This window comes from Syzygium oleosum, unplaced genomic scaffold, assembly GCF_021117445.2.
Source record: "Syzygium oleosum isolate NSW1041296 unplaced genomic scaffold, Sole_v2.1 Sole_v2.14, whole genome shotgun sequence".
Taxonomy (NCBI): domain Eukaryota; kingdom Viridiplantae; phylum Streptophyta; class Magnoliopsida; order Myrtales; family Myrtaceae; genus Syzygium; species Syzygium oleosum.
The window spans coordinates 8,534,053-8,548,356 of NW_026607498.1; the positions used below are offsets into that span (position 1 = coordinate 8,534,053).

Here is a 14,304-nt window from a genome sequence, read left to right on the forward strand (position 1 = left end):
AGGCATGAAAAGACATGAGGGGACACATTGCCCTGTGCAGGTGATAGAGAAGCTAAGATACAGCTAAGCTTTTGTTAGCTTTTGAGCTTTCTTTCTTTTCTTTTTTCTATCTTCCAATCCCATTTCTGTTGATGACGGGGACGAATACCCAATTGAAAAATGGATGCGACGGTTCGAAAATGCGGGTCTTCTCGGGTGTTCGCTTCTTACATTCCGGGCTTCATATGGCTCTTGAAACTGAACTGAGTGAATAGATTAAGCGATGTTTGTTTTTCTGTAAGATTACTAGGAGTTTCAGAGGGAATCTCAAAGGGAAAAAAGGGGGTTAAATATCTTGGTCAAGATGTGTAAAATGTGACAGTGTCGATTATGTTCGGAGGGCTACTAAGCTAAGCTAAGTTAAACCGTGGAGATGGAGAGCTGACACTGACAGTGACAGCTACAACGGGACTTTAGGGCCTTAGGCACTGCATTAGGAAAACACTAGAGACAATTAGGCCTCGATTACACGAGGCTCGACTCTATTTTGAGTTTCTCTTTTCCCGAAGGAAAAAGGTAAAAGAAAAGAACAAACCATAGACCAACCTAACAAAGCTCCCAAAGGATGTGAAAGTTGGCTACTGCCCAGAGCATTTGATTTGACAGACAAATTACTCCAAGACAAGCAGAACAGCACTAGATGTAGGATTCAGTTGGGCAGGAGACAACCAATTTAATAGCTTTGAAAAGCCTATCGTGAGCTCCAAAAACAAGTGTGTCAGAGACAGATTTGAGAATGAATAATGGCTGTTACTGAGATGGAGCTGTCGCTTAGACATTAGGCTTTGTAGCTCTACTGATGTCTGTTATGAACTTTAGTGTCTCCTTTTCAGCGGAGAGCACGAAAAGAGATCGTCACGTTTGAAATGTGCAGACCACATTCAATTCGATCTTGGCAAATGTGCAGAGCTCTACTGATGGCCCTAACGTCTCACCAAACCCCAAGAACTCATTCAAAGAGGCACTTAGATCTTTGGCAAATTTGGGGTCTTCCTCTATTTTTCTTTTTTTCTTTTTGCCTTTTTTGTGTTCTTGGGTCTATAGTTAAATTATGATTTTTACTTTCCCCCTTTTTTGCTAAGCAACATTTTACTTGTCTGAGTGGCTGGACTTTGCATTTGCGAAAAGAGTAGATGCATTAGAAAGGAAACTACAGAAAAAACATCCGTTAAGGCCCAAGTAATGAAAAATGAGAAGTGAAGAAATGATCCTTGTTGGCCCCATAATGTCCAGTTAATTTCTCTAGCACATACTGAAAGTGCAAATCCTCGCGAGATTAGCTGTGTTTCATGAGCTCGAACCTCGGTTGTCACGTGCGGTCAGGAAGTTAGCCAAAAACCGGAGCAACGACACCACCGTTCCTTCTTTCATGACCAAGATTTGATGCGAGGAGCTCACTGGGGCAGCGGGCGCATTCCCTTCGTTCTCCTATTCAAATAAGCACATCGAACACTTTGAACCTATAAGCCCGATGGGGAGTTAGAGACGATCCGCTGATTAGATTGTAACGAAACTTCTGAAGTAGTATGAACATCTGCAAAAAATGTCGATCAAGCATTCTTCGTCCCGAATCTCTTTCCTCGCATTCTACTTCTCCTATGAGTTCGCCTTTTTCAAATCAGTGTCTGCCATCATTTGTCGATCGGTTCTTCCTTTCCGTTTTACTTTGACTTTCTAGTCAAATTTGCTCGGTACGAAATTGGCGACTGAAGAGATAAAGCGACGAGCTCAGGCCTCGAAGAGAGCACACAAATAATCTCTGATTGCTTTGAATGAGATCACACTATTCGAGTACCGTATCACGCACGCAGCAGGCACCGTGACAAAGTCATACTAGTCAGGCAATATTTCTAATGGTTATAAATAAATAATTTCCTCAGTAATTTATAAAGCCTGAGCTAATTTGTTTAGCAGTGACGGGGAAGCCAGTTCGCATATAGGCAATACGTGACCAGATTCCAATTGCAGTTTCCAAGCATGAAGTGAAGAGCGGTATTTTAGGCTAAAAAAAATTTGGTAATCACAGTTTAACTTAATCACTGTAAGGGAATTGAAACAAGTATCCACAGTTAGAAATACTTATTTAACATACAAACAATTGGAAAGCGGCAGAGCATGTGTGTTGTCGGGAGGGTAATTTTTCAGACACCGTTTGTTCTGGTCTAAGGGCGAAGATGAATTACGGTCTTTCACAAACACATAGAAACTGCAAGACCAAAGTCGCAGAGACACGAAACCCTCCCTCCCTCCTGGAGTCGCACACGGCGACATCCTAGGCCATCGCATACTTCTGGGTCCAGCTTCTGGCAGTGGCCTCGTACTTGACCCTGTCGGTCTTATACATGTGCGCGATTTCCGGCACCAAAGGGTCATCAGGATTCGGGTCCGTCAATAGCGAACAGATTGAGAGCAACACCTGGAAATCAGAAATAAGAACCTTTATATACCCCGATGTAGAGGTCACAATAACAGATAGCGTTACAAGAAAGCAATGTTAACGCTACTGAACATATAGAACCAAACACTTTATGACATTCTTGGTTGCAAAGAAGCATTTACGATAATTACGAGAAAAATCTGTACAAATTTTCTCCGACCGACTTCATTGAAAAGAATAAACCGATTGCTTGAGACTAGTTTTAAAATCCTTCACAAAACTATTGAGGTCTGCAGGTAAAGTCTTGAACAAAGTAGAATGAAACTAGTGTTTAGCCATCAGGTAACAATGCAGTTTCCAGGAACTAAATTGCAGTTTGATAAAATTGTTTGTGGAGTATATTCGGCGCAAGAGATTCAAAGTACAAGAGAACGAAAGCTAGAAATGCATCATCTCAAACAAGCCTTGACATTTACAACTGGAAATATAAATGCATAGCTTGTTTTCAAGTCATAGGCAAACAATAGCAGTACTTCAACACGTCAAATTTACCTTAACTAAGAGACTGTTCCAGCCCCACTAGACATTCATATAAAGTGGGTAACAAAATTTTTCTATATTGTAATGGCCCTTAATTGATCCTACCATCCAAAAAGATTAAATAACACGGCTCGAGAGTCTTTCAAGGTTCACCTTCGAAATGGTGAGGGCAGGGCTCCACTGCTCCTTCAATATGTCAAGGCAAATGCTACCGTTACTGTTGATATTGGGGTGAAAGACTTTCGTCCTGAATGCAACCTGTGAAAACCAAGGAATTGATAAGCAACAACCTTGATGAAATAACTAAGAAGATCTTGACAGAAATTGTACTAACAGCAGCAGCAGCAAAAACGGAAAGTGGACACAGTTTCTGTTCTACTAGTCTACACTACCTTACTACTGCGCAACACATTGCAGAAACATATAATCACGACATCAAAGAGGAAATAATTCGAGAATTTAGTAAGAGCCAAGACTGGGTAGATGGCTCAACTATCTGATCAGATCGTTCCAAAGCATTAAAGACAGAACTTTTAATTGACACAATAATAACATCCAAAGAAAGCTTAGGTAATTACAGGAATAATGAGATGGTGAAGGCCCAAAAGAAAGAAAGCAACAGGATAAGAGCCAAGACTTGTTAGATGGCTCAACTATTTGATCAGATCCTTCCAAAACATTGGAGACTGAGCTTTTGATTGACAAAAGAAAAACATCTATTACAAGATTAGGTAATTACAGGAAGAATGAGATGATGAAGGCCCAAAAGGAAGAGAGCATCACGGTAATGTATCGCAACTTTCAGCTAAGTCATCCTTCAATACCTTTGGTGGTTTAAATGGATAGTCTGGTGGAAAGTGAATAGTAACAAGAAAGACTCCCCCGGTATATGGACTGTCTGGCGGACCCATAATTGTTGCTTGCCAGTGAAACATGTCTTCAGCAACTGGGCCTTAAGGAAAACAATTGATAACACAGAAAGACAAAAATCACTTAGAGATTCATCGACAAAATATAGCGAGTAGTAGGATTATGGGAAAAAAAATTATTTACAAGAATCAGCAATGCCAAATGTCGCCAAAAAAAAAAAAAGGAAGTAGAATTACGAAGAAGTCACACATCTAGAAACACAAGTAACTCAACAAAACAAAGCCAAAAGGCAAAAGCCAATTGTGTCAGTTGCCATTCCAAAAAATTTTAAACACAAGAAGCCAGGAGAAAACTGAGGGGCTGAATCGGCTTGTTTTATGAATCATCTAAAAGATCAAACAGAACTTGCATTGGCATGGGAATCAAATGCTTTCTTAAGCCTTCCACATCCAATTACACCTTAAACGTTGTAGTCTATATAATCACAATTGCATTCACTACTTCGAAAAGACACTTCATGTCTTTTGGTTTGTATGTGGAGCAAAACTCGGTATTGGCACCCTTTGTCGATGATACTCAGCTATATACTAGCCAAAGTAATACTCATTGCATCAATCTACCGGATACCCATGATTGGCACTTATGCAAGGGATTCTTTTGGCTAAACTCAGTTACAAACAAATATTCATTCTCTTGTGACATCTACTCTCATTTCCTCCCCTTCATTACCTTTTCAGGCGTCCACCAAAGACATAGGTGATGACAAACAAGCAATTTTGCTATTCCAAAAAAGACAGTTAACACCAACTTATCCTACGGTATAAAGTGTAATTCCTGAAAATATGTTATTTTCCATAACAAGATGCAAAGCATCGGCTTGCCTATATTTATAAAACAGGCCTTCATACAGTTTAAACAAGAGATCAATGATCTTTCGCCAAACTTAGCTTAACATATATGTCCAATTTTGACAGAATTCTTCATTAAAATTGTGGCAAATTTCATGTTTCATCATCCTTTGCTCATATGGGTCGTTTCCCTAATTCTTGTAACCAATAAAAGCCTCAGATCGTTTACACCAGTAGGCAATTAGCCAGTGGACGGAGGAAGGGGTTGGGGGCGAGAGATTGGAGGTTCAATCTCATAGCTTAATAACCAAATAAAATCAGTTTATTTTCAAAATAAGAAAGGCACAATGCCACAGAAGAACAATGACAGCACCACGGACCAGGGTGCAGAAATCACTTGCCCAAATTAAAGAAAATGAAGCAGTCTGTGTAATTTCACTTCAAGAACCTGCTACTTATATACAAAAACAGTGACATCATCCACTCTGCAGAGATGCTAAATGTTCTATGTGCATGCAAATTTGAGTTTAGACCTACGTCAAAGGACTGCCGCGAAATATCAATTGCGAGGCGATTTGACCAAATTAGTGTACCAACATTCAGAATTTGATTGCACAGTTAACACGGTCATTGTCAGTGTGCCCCTTATGGCTGCACATCGGTGAAATTCTGCATCACAACATATATATGATTGCGAACTATTCTCAGTCATGGATAAGGGTGGAGCCCGCATGAAGTGAAGGCCGCAGGTAATCATCTAGAGTGTGATGCCATGAAGCCCACGCAGGAGCTTAGCTCTTGGTGCATATGTGCTACGTAACCCAACTAGTACATTATCAAAGTATATCTAAGCGATGAGCAGATATCTATTTGGATTGTAATCTTTCACAGTCCATAGCGATTCGGTTAATCAAAGAATAATGTCGACTTAGTTTAACAATCAATTTCCCTCTAACCACAAATCTGAACAGAGCTAATCAATTTCCTGTCTATTGAACAGCAAGTTCTCTAAAGTCAACAAGGTTTTTACTCCGGCTACATCTCATTACTTCCCTCTAGAAATGAGAAGTCCCGGGCGAGCACCTGCCGTAGAAGACGACCGGATAAGTGATACACAGTCCGGATCGCAATTCCGCGCAGTCAAGCAAGCAGCGAAATTACAAACGCTTCCCGAACTTGTCACCTAAGCAAATCCACAGCGAAGGTAAACTCGACCTCACTTCCTAACGCGCGACCACCGACATCGCTTGGTCACAAATCAGCAAACGCGTACACGCCGGATCGCGCGGAACGAGTACCGGACACGTAAAGTACAGAGGAGGGCGAACCGAATCGGAAGAGATGGAAGAGAGAGAGAGAGGGAGAAGGTGGGAGGGAGGGGGAGTACCGGCGCTGCAAGAGGTGGGAGGATCCTTCTGGAGATCCTTGAGCTCCTTCAAGATCCGCTTCGACGCCATCGCCTCGACCGACGAAACCCTAAAACCCGGGGGGGTGCCGGCAGATCTCCACACCAGAACGGAAGAAGAAGGTCTCCCTCTCAGCTCAGGCGCAGGCGCGCGAGAGCACACGCGCACCGAAACAGCGAGCGAGCGAGCGAACGAACACCGAAGACAAGCAGAAGAATGAGGAGGAGTAGGAGGAGGAGGAGGAGGAGAGCAGGTACCTGTGGTGTGGGGGTAGGGGGAGATCCTCCTGCTTCTTCACTGACCGAGTCACCGATCGAGAGAAGACGAAGGAGGAGGTTGCAGCGACCTTGGAAAGAGACCTTTTATGCAGAGAGAGAGAGAGAGAGTGCTCCCCCTCCTTCCTCCTTCCTCCTTCCTCCTTCATCAATTGGCCAATGGCGTGTTTTGTGTGGGGCCCGCCCCCATCTCTCTCCTTCCTTCCCTTCCCTTCTGGTTTTTTTGTTCTTATGGATGCAACCAGAATTCTGTGTCCGAAAAGCATTCCAGTCGGAAATGATTTTTTTATTATGTGCTAGGAACCGATTCGAGCATTTGAAGGCGTTTGATAACGCCCAAAATTTCTATTCCGAAATAGTAAAAAACAAAATGCGTTTGATAATGGCATAAAATTTCTTTTTATTAATACTATTTTAATAACATTTTAAATATTTTAATATTTCTTTCTTTTTTTTTCTTCTCCTCCTTTTTTGCCATGGCCGGTAAAATATTTTTTAATTAATAATATTTTTATTTAAAATAATTTTTTTATTTTTTTGGCCGTGGCCAGTAAAAAATTTTCTTATAAATAATTTTTTTATTAATAATTTTTTTTAAAAAAAATTTACTACAATTTTTTTCTTTTTCTTTCACCATGGCTTGGTGGGCCATGGCCGGTAAAATATTTTTTATAAATATTTTTTTTATTTTTTTTGCCATGGCCTGGTTGCTGGCCATGGTCGGTAAAATTTTTTTTTATTAATAATATTTTAATAAAAAAATATTTTATTGAAAATATTTTTTTTATTTTTTTCTCCATGGCCTGGTCACGGCCATGGCCGGTAAAATTTTTTTTTTTTTTTCGCCATGGCCTGGTTGTTGGCCTTATGGCCTAGAAAAAATTTTATTAATAATATTTTTTTTTATTTTTTTCACCATGGCCTGGTCGCTGGCCATGGCCGGTAAATTTTTTTTATTAATAATATTTTTTTATTAAAATATTTTAATCTCGCCAGATACGGCGAGGGTAGCCCTCGCGTCGGACATTAGAAGCTATATTAAAAACCAAGAAAAAGAAGAAGAAAAAAAAACTGATTCTCATTTTTGTTCCCAGAATCAAGAAGCTTCTTTTTTTTTATTCTTGATTCTGCTTCCAAAACTGATTCCTGGGCACAAATTTGCAAGAATTTGTGCCCAGAATAAAAAAATTAAACAAACGGATTTATATTCCCAAACTGATTCTGGGAACAAAAGAACAGAATCAAACACTATTTGACAAGTTGCCATGCGCAGCCTAAATGTCCCAATCTCTCTCTCTCTCTTTTCATTGGGATGAGATGAGCGGGTCCGGTCCTTCTTTTGGGTGCCGGATGCGCATAGTAACGATTCTGTGCACGAAAATTCATTCTGCTAAAAAATAATTCCTTTTGATTTTGTGCCCGGAAACAACTTTTAAGCATTTGAAGGCATTTGGTAATTGCCCAAAATTTCTATTCTTAGAATAGAAAAAGAACAGAAATACATTTGATAATTACATAAAATTTCTTTTTATTAATAACATTTTTAAATTTGTAATATTTCTTTCTATTTTTTTCCTTTTTTTTCCTTTTTTTTCCTTTCCTTCCTTGGCCATGACTGGTGAGGGCGTCGCGGCCCTCGCTGCAGCCCTCGGGAGTGGCGACGGTGAGGTCGGCCTCGCCATGGCTGGACGAGGCCTCACCGTCACAACCGCGAACCGCCCTCGCCGGCCCTGGCCGGTGGCCGACGGCAAACCGGGAAGAAGAAGAACAACAAACCAAAAAGGAAGAATAAAATCAAGAAGAATCAGAAATGGAAAAATTGTTCCAAAATCGATAAGCTACTTTTTTTTGCTTCTTGATTATGTTCCAAAACTGATTCTGGGAATAATTTTTTGCAAATTTGTGCCCGGGCACAAAAAATTTAACAAACGGATTTCTGTTCGCAAACTGATTCTGGAAACAAAAGAATGGAAATTTTCACTATTTGGCAATTTACCAAATGCCCCCTAAATGATTCACAAGTGGGCTTTGTTTTTAAGGAATTCTCATTTCTAAGCTTTGAATTAGAATTCGTGCTTATTAGATTAATCCTTCGTCTAATGAAGTTGATTGCATCGGTTGGGGCCCGGCCGTGCTCCGGTGATTCGTCGATTTCTTTTGAATCTTCTCGTCATCGAGATGCGAATCTCGAATTATATCGCGAAAGAGAACGGCGATCGAGGACGATTCTCGATCGGTGTCTTTCGGGGCGTTTCGATTTTTGACCCCAGAACGATTTTCGCCAACGTGTTGTCGCGGTTGACCCTCGAGCTTTGCTCCTCGCGCATCCCGTGACGCATCGGGTCAGTCTTGAAAGAACTTGTGTGGAGCTGGCGACTCCAATCAAGTTAGCCGTCTCGTCATAGAGAGAAGGAGGGAGGATCACGTTGCTCGATCGAAATACAATGAGTGCGACTGAATCCTCTTGGAATTGGGTTACCCAGATATTCCCTTTTTTTTCCCCTTTATAACTCGGGGCACACGATCCTAATTAGTCGGCCGTCTGGAGACAAACTAACACAACAATCCATCGCCATGCCCTCCTCCCACTTAAATCCATATTCCTCAATATAGGAACCGAACCCATGACCCTAGATATACCTAATCATCGAAAACACAGAAAAAAGAAAATACCCCCTTCATACTTGGTCAAAACCTAAGATGGATTAGGTTGCCTAGATCACATCAGCGTTGTGGAACAAATTCCTTGTTAATCAAATCAAATATAATTAACTAATCGCGTGGGTCAAGGTTACGGAATGAATATAAATACCCGAAAAAGTTATGAATGTAAAAATAATGTAAATGCTGCCGCAAAACGTTTTTACATTTCTACCAAGGGAAATATCTTTTCTTGCATTCAAAACAACAAAAGACTTTGCAATTGGAGTGTTTCCTTAGTTTTTAACTTTCGGGTTACTTTGACTTCCCATGAGATCACGTACCCTTCAATTTAACTTTTGTTTAGTGGGGAAGATTAGTGAAGCAGCACCTTTAATTTAATTTAATAATAAGCTACACGGCTTTGAAAAGAAGGGTTGGGGCCACGTTGGATCCTTGAATTCTTTTGTATTAGAGTAATTTCGTTTTTTATCTTCTTTTTTTGTGCAAATGTAGTCTTCTACGCATGCAAGTTTTTGTTCATCAATCCTTCCGATGAATACTTTAATGAAAATGCTGACGTGAACGGTAAAGTCGGTACGCGCTCAGGCAGCGGAAGGTGGCGAGGTCACCTTCCAGCCACCGTCGAGGGTGGTTGCATCGGCCGTCGCTGCACTCAAGCAGCAGAGATGCCATTGGCGCCCCGCCAACCACCACAGACACGGGCCATGCAGGGATGGAGAGACAAAGGCAAATTGCGTGTGCGCCCGAGAGAGAGAGAGATCCAGGCGAGGCCGAGGGCCCTCGCCATCCCCACTGTCGACGGCCTCAGCCTCGATTACTTCCTCGCCAATCCCGTGATTATATTCTTTCTTTCTAATTTCGTACACTGTCATAGCTCTCATAATGCATGTGCACCATCTCACCATCGTACCAACCCAATAACAAAAGGCTCTAACTACGTTCAGTCACATGCAACGCCGGATTTATTAAACCCGAATTTCGCAGCTGGTAACATTCACGCTCTTAGCACAGTCGCGGAAGCCGACACTCAGCCAGCAAGAAGTTCAAGAGAAGTAGTTGAGTTGGTGAGACCGCGGGTGCAAACGGGCCGGGCCTAGATTGAGCCTGACTTTGCTAGGCCCAGCACGGCCCGGAAAAAGAAAAAAAGGGCCGGGCCACAATTACTCGGATCTGAACCGGTTCGGCCCTTCGGGGCTTTTTTCACACCCCTATCAAAAACAAGAGTGCCTGAGCAGGCACTATTTGGCCTACACAACGGACCCGGGTACACAGCGGTAAGAGTTCGGTTCCCGGAAGGAACTTTTTGGTACTTTCACTGTCGGATCGAAATACAACAAATCGCAACCCGAAAGTAGCCCGAATGTAGGGAGAAAATTCGCGCAAAAATCATCTATCTATCCAACGGTGAAAGTCCCAAGAGGCCTTTTGAGGATTATAGGATTGACCTGAATGTAGGGAGAGAACTTGTGTAAGAGTTCACCCAACCAATCCTCTCATAGCCAACTTCACCTTCTAGTCTCACTTTTCCGATCAGTTTGGTTACTCACCAGAATTCCAGCAACATTCTTGATAATGATCTAGAGGTCACACGAATTGGAAAGCTCACATAAATAACAAGACCAAAAGATCATGCGTGATCTGATTAATGCCAATTACACACATCCATCACATCCCTTTCAACAATTATTCATCCCAATCCTAACAAATGTGCAGCATCAGAAGGAACTAGGATGAAAAGTAGGAACCGGAAATTCTTGCAAATATGAGCATAAATCAGTTGCTTGGAATCACAAATATGTGCGGAACATCCATTTTGCTGCCACTGCCTATACCTGGCATTAGCAAAGGCAGATGCGGGCGTAACCCGATTTTAGCTAACATGTATCAGGCAGGCTGAGTGGTAGAAATTCTGTCGCACTGAGGACAGGAAGGGGCGAGATTAGCAAGAAAAGAGTAAATAACAAGAACAGTATAGACCTAGTGAAGGTGAGGTTTAAAAAATAAGTGACCAATATTACCAACAGTGACGAAGAAAAGGAGCTCATTGTGAGGGCACGGGACTTGACCATACAGCAGATTGCAGTGGTGATGATCTTTCGGATCTATTTTCAGAAGAAGGCCGATTATTGGTTTCAATGGATCGGACATTCTCTATCATTCTCACCACATCAGCCATCTTGGGTCTCTGATCTGGCGTCCTAATAACACAGGCCATTGCTATCTGCAACATCTCCACCAATTCCTCTTCAATATTTGGATACCTCATCAGCTCTACATCAAATACTTCAGCTGTCCACTCTTCTCGCACTACTGAATGAACCCACCTCACCAAGTGCACCATTTCACCGTAGCCAGTAGCATGAACGGGGGATTTCCCAGTTAACAGTTCAAGCAAGACGACTCCGAAGCTGTAGACATCTGATGGCTGTCCTGCTTTACGAGTGTCTGTCACTTCTGGTGCTCGGTAACCAGCAGCTCGGGAAATGGGTGGAGCTAGGGAACTCATTACAGCGGCCAGACCAAGATCAGAAACACAGCCATACTGTTGTGGGTTGATAAGGATGTTAGATGACTTGATGTTTCCATGTACAAGTCTCCCGTTGTTCTCCAAATGGACACGAGCTATGCCTCTCGCTGCCCCAAGGGCTATTCTCATTCTGCTATCCCAGTCTAGAGGGGTCCTATCCTCGCCCATCTTACCTGCAAAGTTGCAAAGGCACTGGGTGATAAAACCCCTGGGAAAAATTTAACTCTCAAGAAAATGAAATAGCGGCATAGTTATTATACTGGACAGTAAATGCATCGCTTAATGGCATTGACATAACACTGACAAGTTTTTTCCCTCGAAGGAAAGAAAAGTTTTATTCACCTGTTGAGCAAACCGAGATTTAAATTTCTGATATAAATCACAAGTGCACACTATGTTTTCCATTCCGAATTCAATCTCTCTCTCCACATCATTTCCTTTCTGCCCAAAAATCTTCAGTGGAGAGCATTCACAGACACTAGAGATGTTGAGCAGATTATATCAAGTAGCCTGGTTAACTACAAGAAGCCATTTAGAACTCCATGGCTTGTAGATGGTATATACTCTTTAGTCATTAGCTCCCCATGTTGGTGGAAACACACCAACTAGCAGTCAGCATCAGAAAAGGAAAAATTTCACTAAAAAAACCTCTCAACTCCGACCCAAAAAAAAAAAAAAACCTCTCAACAAGTAAAATATGCACATAAGACATGCTCATAGTGAGTAGATTGCAATACCAGGAAATTCCTAGGGCAAACCGACCGAAGTAAAGTGGAGGCAATGAAAAACCGAGCAAGTAGAAACACGTGCAACCAAGAAGCATACCGTGTAAAAGAGTAGAGAGGCTCCCCTGACTGTAGTAATCATACACCATTAACTTCTCATCTTTGGAGTAGTAATAAGCTTTCAGCTCAACAATGTTGTCATGCCTAATGCCCCCAACAATTTCCATCTGTTGCTCGAACTCTCTCTTGCCAGCACTAACCTCCTTCAGCCTCTTCACCACCACGGTAACTGCATCCTCCAAAATAGCCTTGTAAGATATACCGAAAGTCCCCTTTCCAAGTACTTCAGCAGAAGCCCTCAATAAGTCCTCCAAATCAAATGCATAGTTACATCCCTCGAAGAAAACCAGCCTATTGTTCGCATCTTGACTCCTTGAAATAGCTTTCTCAGGCGACATTCTGACCTTCTGCAACTTTCCTGAATACTTTTCTTCACCTTTCCTTTTCGAGCAACAAATGAAAAGAAGAATGCCCACTGAAGCAAGTGCCAAGAGACAACCTGCGATGATGATTGCTAATAATGCCGTGCCGTTGAGCATCCTAGGATTCTGGGACCTTGGATGAAGTCCAGGAGAAGGTGAAATAAAAGGAGGAGGAGGAGGAGTAGAATTTGGAAAGGAAAGGTCGTTTCCAGCAAAAACTGAGCTAGGAAATCTCTGGAGTGACTTTGGAACACTACCGTGCAGATTATTATTGGACAAATTTAACAGCTGCAGCTGCGGCAGTTGGAGATCAGGAATCTCGCCACAAAGGAGATTATTGGCAAGGTTCAAAGCAGCTAGCTGAGTCAAGGTCATGAGCGAGGAAGGGATGCTTCCATTGAAGGCATTGTTGGAAAGATTCACAACAGTCAAGTTCTTCCAAACGGAGAAGTCCTGAGGCAAAGGGCCGGAGAACTTGTTGGACTGGAGATAGAGATACGACAGGTTCTTCAACTTGGCGAAATCGGACGGAAAATCCCCGGTTATAGCGTTCAATCGGAGGCTGAGGATCTGCAAATCCGAAAGGCGGCCGAGCGTATTGGCCGGAATCGGGCCGTGAAATCCGACGCCGGGCAATCTCAAGGCAATTACCTTGGACCCATCTCTATCGCAAGTCACGCCAATCCAGTTGTTGCAAACAGGGGAGCTCTCGGTCCAGTTCAGATACCGAGAGTGCGGCAGATTGTTGGCAAAATCGAGCAGGGCTTGCTTGTCGCCCGCCAAGTCGGCATTCGCCCGCGCCGCGCTCAGGGCAACGAGCAAGACCGAAGACAAGATGCAGAGAGCACCCATCATCATCTCCCTCCCTCTCGCCAACCCCGGAGACCCGTTTCTGCTAATACCCCACCGCTCGCCCTTCCACGCCAATGGGTTCAGCAGGCCGGAACGAACCCTACATTCAAGTTTGAAGCGACAAGCATTTCAAAGGGAATGTGAGGGAAGGAAAAAGGTTTCGGATTCCCAGAAAGTTTTCGCGACTGAACGAATATTTGCGCATAAAGAAGGAGGAGAAGCAGCAGCAGAAGCGGGCTTTGAATAATGCGGGGGGGCGGTCAAAAGTAGTATAGTTTAAAAAACCTGCAAAGATTGAAAAGGCTACGCAACACCAGAAACCGAGCTTCCTTTTTGTTCTCTAGCTTTTTCCGCGAGAGGATGGCGAAAACCGAGGAGCTTCTCGTGAGGAGGACCCAGGAACGAAGCTCGGCCCCCCGTTGAAGAAACCGAGAGGCTCCGCGAGGTGCGAAGGCTAGTAGAAGAGAACTCGAAAGAAACGAGGGGGGACCAAAAAAGGGATGCCGGTAAGGAGCGAAGTAGAGCGAAACTCACAAGCCTCGCTTTCGCCCGCTTCCTCTCGCTTTTCCGCTTTTCCTTCGGATTTGAACGGAGGAGCACCGCTTCGTGCCGCGAACCACCACCACCACCGATCAACTCGTTCCCGTTCCACCCGCCCGAAAACGGCTCGCCGGAGGACCGAGCCGCTCGAGGAAGAGG

The 14,304-nt window shown here is 43.0% G+C and overlaps 2 protein-coding genes across 2 annotated transcripts; both read right to left on the reverse strand.

Moving 5' to 3' along the window:
* Positions 1-2,051: 2,051 nt before the first annotated feature.
* Positions 2,052-6,363, reverse strand: LOC115688521 (ubiquitin-conjugating enzyme E2 28-like). The gene is made up of 4 exons (XM_030614346.2): positions 6,062-6,363; positions 3,781-3,908; positions 3,110-3,214; positions 2,052-2,455 (listed from the first exon to the last, which is right to left on the reverse strand). Exons 1-4 carry the CDS (start codon positions 6,129-6,131, stop codon positions 2,312-2,314), a joined length of 447 nt encoding a protein of 148 aa, XP_030470206.1. The 5' UTR covers positions 6,132-6,363; the 3' UTR covers positions 2,052-2,311.
* Positions 6,364-10,782: 4,419 nt separating this feature from the next.
* Positions 10,783-13,818, reverse strand: LOC115688519 (probable inactive receptor kinase At4g23740). The gene is made up of 2 exons (XM_030614344.2): positions 12,372-13,818; positions 10,783-11,719 (listed from the first exon to the last, which is right to left on the reverse strand). Exons 1-2 carry the CDS (start codon positions 13,609-13,611, stop codon positions 11,061-11,063), a joined length of 1,899 nt encoding a protein of 632 aa, XP_030470204.2. The 5' UTR covers positions 13,612-13,818; the 3' UTR covers positions 10,783-11,060.
* Positions 13,819-14,304: the final 486 nt, after the last annotated feature.